This window comes from Lactuca serriola, chromosome 9, assembly GCF_051521515.1.
Source record: "Lactuca serriola cultivar US96UC23 chromosome 9, Lser_US96UC23_V15, whole genome shotgun sequence".
Classification (NCBI taxonomy): domain Eukaryota; kingdom Viridiplantae; phylum Streptophyta; class Magnoliopsida; order Asterales; family Asteraceae; genus Lactuca; species Lactuca serriola.
In genome coordinates this window covers 79,537,330-79,546,787 of record NC_136416.1, presented here as the reverse complement: position 1 = coordinate 79,546,787, position 9,458 = coordinate 79,537,330, and the positions used below count along the sequence as shown (strand labels likewise).

Here is a 9,458-nt window from a genome sequence, read left to right as displayed (position 1 = left end):
CTAGACAATCCCTATTAATCAGGGATATGCCAGCTAACTAATTTACGCTAACTATGGAAACAAGATAAATACTAAAACTGTTACAATGTGCTGAATAAAGATATATACTGATCAACTGAGATGCTGATGTTGAGTCATGCGCTGACGCTGATAGACTAGTTTCAAACATCATCATATTTCAAGGTTTGACCTTACAATAACAAATGTTTGAGTTAGATAAAATGATTTATATTCTATTTGCTTTGACAAATGAATCAATCATTTATGTGATATTATGCACAATACTAGGTATATGATCATTCTACGAACATATCATAACAAACTAATTCGATATACGAGTAAGTCATTAGATAACTATAAGAACATTCTAAGAGTACTTAAGAAGAACTAAGAGAATATATATGAGTTAATCATTTTAGAAGAATTTTTTATGTAAAGAGATACACAAGATGATGACTTTAAACCATATATATATATATATATATATATATATATATATATATATATAATTGTATTTTGACTTTATTATTGAAGAGAGTAAGTTTTGTTGGAATAAGGTCCATACAAAAAACAATAGAACATTATACAACAAAATAAGAATATATTGTTATTTTAATAAGTTGTAATTAAATATGATTAGATAAATGAGTTCATTGAAAAACTAAGTTGAGTCCTACCATTCAAAGATAACATATAAATGTTTTGTGACTTCATGAGTATACTTAATCAAGCTAAGTGACTCTGTGTCACATCAGGGCACATCCTGTGGTGGTTTTAGGTAGGTCCCGATGTGGCACCGACAACACCTGCTTTTTCTGCCCACATTTGAAAAAATTTCAATTTTTTACCTATTTTTCATGTATCGACAAAACCTATTTTGTCTCGGCAACACCTACTATGTATTCATACGTTTGCCCCTGAACACATCCCCACTCTGCCACCTCCACCATCACCAATACCACCACCTCCATTGCCACCACCTCTACCACCATTACCAATACTAGTGTTAACGAGACCAAATTAATTATTGAATTATCTATTTGTCAAGGTTGTTAAAATCATTCGACGGTAGCTTGATGGTCGACTGGTGTTAAAGGATTAATTGGTCTTGGCGGGGATTAATCGGGGATTCATCGATGACCATAGATTATTAATAAAATATTAAAATTAATCAAATACTAATGTATCTTAAGAAAACAAGTACTTCAAAATTAGAAAATAAGAAAGTTTGTAATTTGAATTTTGAAAATACGAAAATATGAACATTTTGGTATAATATTTGAAATTTTGAAAATTTGAAAATTTTAGAGTAAAAAACAAAAGTTGATTTATTTGAAATTTTTATAAATTCTTTTATTACCTTTTTGACGTTTTTTTTTTTACTTTTATTTGACTTTTGTTGACTGATTAATCCTACCAAGACTATTAATCCCGCCAAACCTGATTAATCATAAATTTCCGATTAATACCTTAATCATCAACGGTTGAAGAACATCAATCGATTAATCCACGATTAATCGCTGATTAATCCTGGTTTCTGCAACCATGCTATTTGTAGTTTTATATTCGTACTGTGTTTGTTACCCTTGAAGAATTATGTGGTTCTTAGATACATATTATCTAAATAATTAACAAAAATAAAGATACGCAACTCAATTTGATTTGATGTTAAAATTATAAAGAGATTTTTTAATATGTGCCCTTAGGTCATATATAAGAAACATTAATTGAAGTGTTGATTATGAGGAATATTACCATAATTAAATATCATAAATATTAATGCATATAATATTATTTATAATTAATATATTTTATATTTAATTATTGTAATATTACACACAATTAATGTTTATCATATTTAATTATTATGATATTTTTTATAATTAATACTTCAATTAATATTTTTTATATGTGCCCTTATGCACATATTAGAAAATCTCAATTTATAAATTATATTATTTATAATTAATATATTTTATATTTAATTATGATAATATTATACATAATTAATGTTTATATTATTTAATTATGATAATATTTTTATAATTAATACTTTAATTAATGTTTTTTATGTGAGAGATTATGCATATATTAAAAAATCCCAATTTATAAATTATATTATTTATAATTAATATATTTTATATTTAATTATGATAATATTACACATAATTAATGTTTATCATAGTTAATTATCATAATATTTTTTATAATTAATACTTTAATTAATGTTTTTTATATGTACATATTAGAAAATCCCAATTTATAAATTGAATCAAAAGATTTACAAAATGAGTAACATTAAGTAAAATCCCAATTTATAAATTGAATCAAAAGATTTACAAAATGAGTAACATTAAGTAAAATCCCAATTTATAAACTGAATCAAAAGCGATGTTTTAAAAATCGGTTTTTTAATTGAACCGGTCGGGTGACATTTTCCGATTCAACCGGTTCTATATTTTTATATGTTTTTAATTATCTTGCATACATTGATTACAAAACTTGTCATCTTTTTAGTATTACAAACGTAAATAGAATCCAACATATAAAAACAATCATTATAGAAGTCAAAATCAAACAAAGAAGCCCAAAACAAACACAAAAATCCAAGAATGTCCGGTTCAACCCGGTCCATTCCGGTTCAATTAAGCCGGTTGAACCGGTTTTTTACCAAAACTGGCCGGTTTAATCCGGTCAGAAAATCGTTATAAAACCGGTCCAAATTGAACCGTCCTCACCTTCGGTTTCCGGTTCGACCGATTCAACCAGCCAGTTCGAACCGGTTTTTAAAACACTGATCAAAACACAACCAGAGATTTTCTGAAATCAGTAACATTAAATGACGACATTCTAAAACGGAACAAATTTGCTGATCCGATATATGATGGGAGTCAAGTTGTGAGAGAAAATAAGTAACCCCTCGTGAAAGTGACATATGTAAAGATCGGGTCAAAGAAAAACTGAATCAAGTTGAGGGGTGCCGTTTGCAATTTACGGAATTTTAGGTAATGAGCTAACACGGACCAATTTGCTCAACCAAAAGACTTCGGAACCGCTTCGTATTTAAAAGCGGTTTGGAATTTTTTTTTTCTTATTAATTTTTTTTTACAATCCTGATTTTACTAATATATATTTAAGATATCTTATTAGTAAATTCATGTATATATTCATTTTGAGACTAACTTGTCAACCATATAAAACACGAATCACTTACAAAAGTCTGCATTTTTGTCTACCTTTTATTAAAAAGAAAAAATAAACTACATATTTTGGTAAATGATTAAAAATCTAAATACCTTTGAATAAAAAATCTACAAATGCAAAAGACTAAAATTAGACCGGGAATTTGATAAACGATACAGGTTTTCCTTATATATGTTTTAGAACTTCGTGGTTCGTGTTTATTTATATAAACTTGTATTTTAAATTCGTGTTTCGTAAATTTACCTGTTTAAACTCTTATAAGAAACAAAACAAATTTTATGCCGACATGTAACACATATAAACACACACATACACACACACGCATATATATATATATATATATATATATATATATATATATATATATATATATATATATATATATATATATATATATATCACACGTATAAACACATATTCATATAAATTCGTGTCTTGCAAGTGAAACTTGTATATTTGTTTAAATTCGTGTAACACGGTTAAAAATGTGTCTATTCGTGTCATGTCACACGTAACACAAACTTGTTACGTTGTCACACGTAATACGAATTTGTTACGTGTCGTGTTCATGTTTGATAAGACATATTTTACAATTCGGATTGTATAAATTCATGTTTGACACATATACACAACACGTAGACACTGATTGTTAGGTCTAATTAAAATGTCTTTGTTTGACTCATACATGTTGAATGAATTGCAAACAAGTAAACTTGCAATTCAAATACCACTTAGGGGGTGTTTGGCTTAGCTTTTGTGGGGCAAAAGTTTTTTTTGTAAAAAGACTTTTTGTAAAAGAACTTTTTATAAAAATTATTTTTTTAAATGTGTTTGGATTAGCTTTTGAAAGGAAAAAGTCAAAAGTTAAAGTGTTTAGTTTAACTTTTATATGTAAAATGACAAAAAAAGACATGTTTAGGGTAGATGAGGGATATATTGGTAATTTAATATTTTTAGCTAGTAAAAAGTTGGGAAAAATCAGGTAATCATGACTTTTCAAAAAGATTCAAATTACTATATGGAAAAAGTCATTTACAAAAGTCTTTTTCCCTTTACAAAACATCTTTTAGGACTTTTTCTAAAAAATAAAGTAAAAAGTTATTTAAAAAGCTAAGTTAAACACCCTCTTAAAACAATGACGATATATATATATATATATATATATATATATATATATATATATATATATATATATATATATATATATATATATATATATATATAAAGACAAAATGTTTATTCTTCTGGAATAGTTCTACAATGTTAAACAAAATGTTGGATACATATGCTCCCCTAACACAACTTGTTTGTTATCGGCACCGAGAACTCGTTGATTTTGGAAGTACTCCCATAAATTAATAATACTTAATGTTCATATCCTACGAAGTACAACTTTATACTATTGTCACCATCTTTATAATGTTTCTATATATGGCATCATTGATAAATCTATATTTAGAATGCCAATACTTGAACTCATTGAGAAACCTATAAATAGCCATGTAGTTCTTTTCGTAGCATTAACCCATTCCACTCGTAGACAATTTTCTTTCATTCACTTCTGGTTTTGGTTTTAAGATGGAGGGTAGCAATCATGACAACAACAAGACATTCCCCATAGGTGAAACACCACAAGAAACAAGCTCTTTGAATGTTCCTAAATCCTATGAAATCTCACCAGCAAATAGAGCTAGTTTGAACCCTGAAATTGCAGATGTGGTGATTATTGACTTGGCGGGACTTGATGATCCTCTGAAACGACCCATAATTGTGAAAGAAATTGGAAATGCTTGTCGTGAGACTGGGTTTTTTCAAGTGAGTTTTTAACACCATTTTTGATTATCGTGTCATATTAAGTTATTTTTGGCACAACACAATTGACTTGTTTTTTTTCTTAGGTTGTCATATTTGTAAACCCAAAAAAGTACTTTATAAACCAGCTTTCTAAAAACCATTTATATGGGCGTTTCAATGAGTTTATTGAGCGTATACTATTTAGTAGTCTTAAAACAGCCAATTGTCTATATACCATTTTATGTCATTTTTAATATTTTAGTTGGTTATCACTTACCAAAGGTTATTTTTTATCAATAGCAGTTACAGTTAGTTTGACAAATATAATCTCACATATCTATTTGCAAGGGTTTTCTTTTTAAATTATTCTCTTTTTGTTCCTAAAGATAATCAACCATGGGATACCACAAATAGTGCTCAATGATGCATTAGAAAGTGCATTCAATTTCTTTAACTTACCAACAAACGAGAAGGAAAAATACATGTCGAATGATGTCCACAAACCAGTTCGTTATGGGACTAGCATAAAGGATGGAGAGGACAAAATTCAGTTCTGGAGGGTTTTTCTTAAACTGTATGCTCATCCTCTGAGCGAATGGATCAAACAATGGCCTAGTAACCCACCGGACTACAGGCAACATCTCTCTTACCTGACATATATTTCATTTGTCTTTGTGTATATTTACATTCAACTTTTACACCGTTGTTAGATATATTCATGGATTTTCTAATATGTGCCCTAAAGCACATATAAGAAGCATTAAATATCATAAATATTACCATAATTAATGTAAAATTCATTTATTATAAGGAATATTGTCATAATTAAATGTGAAATACATTAATAATTTCCATAATAAATGAATTTCATATATTTAATTATGACAATATTTATGATATTTAATGTTTCTCATATGTGCCCCACATATCAGAAAATCTCATATTGATTTTAAAATATAAAGTATAAATACACACGTTTTCATAAAATACTTAACCATTTAAAATAAATCAAAAACATTCAATAACACAGATAAAATATATATGTCAACAATATGGACCAAGATTATGGTAATAAGATTTTCTATTTATTGATGATATGGAAGAAATTAATGTACCAAGTTTTGCTTTTTTGAAAGAGATGTACCAAGTTTTGTTTCAAATAAATGTAATGTTTTTGTCTTAGACCGTCAATAATAAATATAACAATTTTTTTGGTAACTTCTGATTCTAATATAATAGTCTGTTTTTTATTTGGCCATGGCAAAACAAAAATGATATTACTTAATTTATTAAATTTAATTAGATGGATCAAATGAGAGTTGACTTAGATGATATAATTAAATAGTTATAGAAAATAATATATTCGTAATAAGTATTTTTTTAATTATATATGATTAACAAATCTTAAAATTTTTAATTTCTTTTTGTAAACTTTGTTACTGTCTTAACCCAAATTCAAGCCTACATTATCTGAAACAGATTCCACTTGACTTAATATATCATTATAATACATTTATGTGAGTATTCAAATTATTTTGAGCTTCTACAACAGACCCCACTTGATTGAGATCATCATCACAAGTTTCATGGGCGTCTAATATCGTCTTTTTACCCTGAGCCCAAAACTAGTTGGACCCTAAAATAGTAAACAGGAAACCCTCCAAAAAATTTCATGATCCAAATGTCTTGAGTTTGAGTCTTGTTACTTAAGAGTGTAAGCTTCGTTGTATCCCTACATAATTTTAGCGTCAATAAAATTACCATTTTTCCTTTTTTTTGGACGTGGAATCACCTACACACTTACATTTATGAATATGTGTAATTTTTTACTCACCATATTTGGTTTCCAATTTCTAGGTAATATTTTTTCAAATTACAAGATCATATAGCTTATATACATTGTGCTTTTGATGAGCTTATAACTATTTTTTTTGTGTAAGTTTTAATTGGTGAGAATTTTAAAAGCCTTAAAATAACTAGGCTTCAATTTGTGATTGTATACATATGCATAAGTGTACGTCAAAACTCATTAAAATGTGTGACGACAATTTTGCTCGTTAGGATATACGTATGCAAAAAGCGTTTTTAACATGACGTGTTGGACTATTGGTTCATCTTGTTTAATATTTTCATCACGTGAATAACGATATCTTGTCATCCACCGACAATATTTATTATTTGACAACAGTTGAGAAATCATGTACTTTAAGATCTATCGGAACCTGTAGCACACGTGTTGAGCTATCATAGTCGATCATATATAGCGTCGAGGTTGAAAAGCATATATGTATCATCATTCTATATTGATTATGTATTTATACTTTATACATTGTATATGTATATATACTTTACATGTAGTATGGAAATAATTTTATGTTTCATATAGAAACATGATAAATTGCTATTTTTGTCCTCTAATCATGTTTAACAATATCACATCTAATACTTTTGGTATGTTTGGATATGTAGAGAAAAGACGGGAGATTATGCTATGAAAACAAGACTTTTAGCAATTAAGATAATAGGAGCTATAACTGAAAGCCTTGGGATTGGCCCAAAATATCTTGAAAGCAAAATGGAAGATGGGATGCAAGTGCTAGCAGTTAATTGCTACCCAAAATGCCCTGAACCACATCTTGCATTAGGGTTGCCACCTCATTCAGATTACAGTTGCATTACCATAGTTCTTCATAGTTCATGTGGACTTGAGATCATGGATGCTACAAATGGCACATGGCAATTGGTTCCTGATGTACACGGGGCCCTCCAAGTCCATATAGGTGACCATGTGGAGGTACTTAGCAATGGATTATACAAAAGCATGGTGCATAGGGTTACAGTCAACAATGAGAAGACTAGGGTTTCCATTGCAAGTCTCCATAGCATGGGGATTGATGAGAAAATGGCAACTGCTGAAAAACTTATTACTGATGAACATCCTAAAAATTATAAGGAAAGCAGTTTCAGGGATTTTCTCAATTTTCTCTCAAGCAATGACATCACTGATGGAAAAAGCTTCATTGAATCACTCAAAATCAATTAGAAGTTCAAAGGAAATATGAGACAACGAATAAAAAAACGTGCAATAAGTTGTTAAGATGCAAAATGTGTTTGATTTCATTATCTTAATGTTTGTTTTAATTAAGTGTGTGACTTGAATTTATTTTTGTTTATTTCACTACGAGTATGTAACCTAAATATTTAAAGTTCTTTATATGTTACAAATTAATAAACCAACTGCTCATTTATTTCTATTAGATGCATATATGTTTGTTGGCATGTATATAGTTTTCTCGTCATACAAGTTTACTTGTCTTAGAAACTTTCTTGACGACTTGTGTGGCGATTTAGCTAAATATATGATGGTGAATACGCCTAATATTTTTGTATAAGGATGAATCAGTTATAGTTTTACTTGTGTGACGAGTTAGCTAAAATTTTGATCTTGGAATTAAAGATTTGATTCATGTTCCAATATTATGTGATAGTTAGTCAAATATAAATTTGGTATTGAATCTTGTATTTCATGAGAAAACAAAGCATTTTGAGGCAGATACTCATTTTATTCAAGATAGAGTTTATAAAGGTATTGTTTAAGTTTTAAAGGTTGATTCTGATCTTAACATTGCTCATATTTTTACTAAGTCTTTGGAGTATGTACATAATTCTATTTTGTGTAAGAAAACGGGGATTATAGATCATTTTCAAGAAAATTGTTGGTTATCGAATGATTAGTTGAAGGGGGGGGGGGTTATTGAGAATAATAGCAGTGTACAAAATTATCATTGGAAGATTAATTTTTATATATATATATATATATATATATATATATATATATATATATATATATATATATATATATATATTCTCTTTGATTTGTTATTAGTTCATGTTTAGGGTTATATTTTATGATTCAACAAGTAGTAGAACAAGCATATGAGTTGAATTTTATCTGTTTCTTTTAGTCCTCGGAGGATTAGAAGTGATATTTGGGCCCCTCAATGATTTTATTTTGACCTATGTGGAGGGCCCGGTCAGAACCAAATTGATGTGTTCAGTTTAGTTCTATGTCAAATAAATCGGAAATCGGGAAACAAACTGCTGGACAATAAGTACGAATTTGTTCCATGTACTTGTCCGACTGATATCTGGAACAGAGGATTATATGATCACTTATCTAAAATGGCAGTTCATAGTTCAACAAAATTTTAAGAGCTATGATTGCTGGTCGGTTCTCGAAGTCATACTTGCAACTATAGTTATCAGACTTATCCAAGTGGGAGACTGTTGGATAAGGTGTCTAAGTCCGTAGCAATATTTGGTATGTACTTGACCCGACCCGGCATGGTCCATTTGGGTTGCACTTCACCGAAACAATTTATGTGGATAATCTTTTGAGAATAGTATGAAATCATATTATTTAATTAGTATTGATCAGGTATTAATTTAAAATTAATTTA

General features: G+C 28.6%; 1 protein-coding gene across 1 annotated transcript; it reads left to right on the top strand.

Moving 5' to 3' along the window:
* Positions 1-4,711: 4,711 nt before the first annotated feature.
* KUOX1 (KAR-UP oxidoreductase 1) lies at positions 4,712-8,225 on the top strand. Its single transcript, XM_079020810.1, has 3 exons — positions 4,712-5,019; positions 5,385-5,632; positions 7,468-8,225. Exons 1-3 carry the CDS (start codon positions 4,783-4,785, stop codon positions 8,039-8,041), a joined length of 1,059 nt encoding a protein of 352 aa, XP_078876936.1. The 5' UTR covers positions 4,712-4,782; the 3' UTR covers positions 8,042-8,225.
* The last annotated feature ends 1,233 nt before the right edge of the window (positions 8,226-9,458 follow it).

Excerpts from the sequence above, each read along its gene's own strand:
- KUOX1 (XM_079020810.1), top strand. The coding sequence starts at position 4,783 with ATGGAGGGTAGCAATCATGACAACAACAAGACATTCCCCATAGGTGAA. Across the intron at positions 5,020-5,384 it reads GTGAGACTGGGTTTTTTCAA|ATAATCAACCATGGGATACC; the intron begins GTGAGTTTTTAA and ends TTGTTCCTAAAG. Across the intron at positions 5,633-7,467 it reads AGTAACCCACCGGACTACAG|AGAAAAGACGGGAGATTATG; the intron begins GCAACATCTCTC and ends TTGGATATGTAG.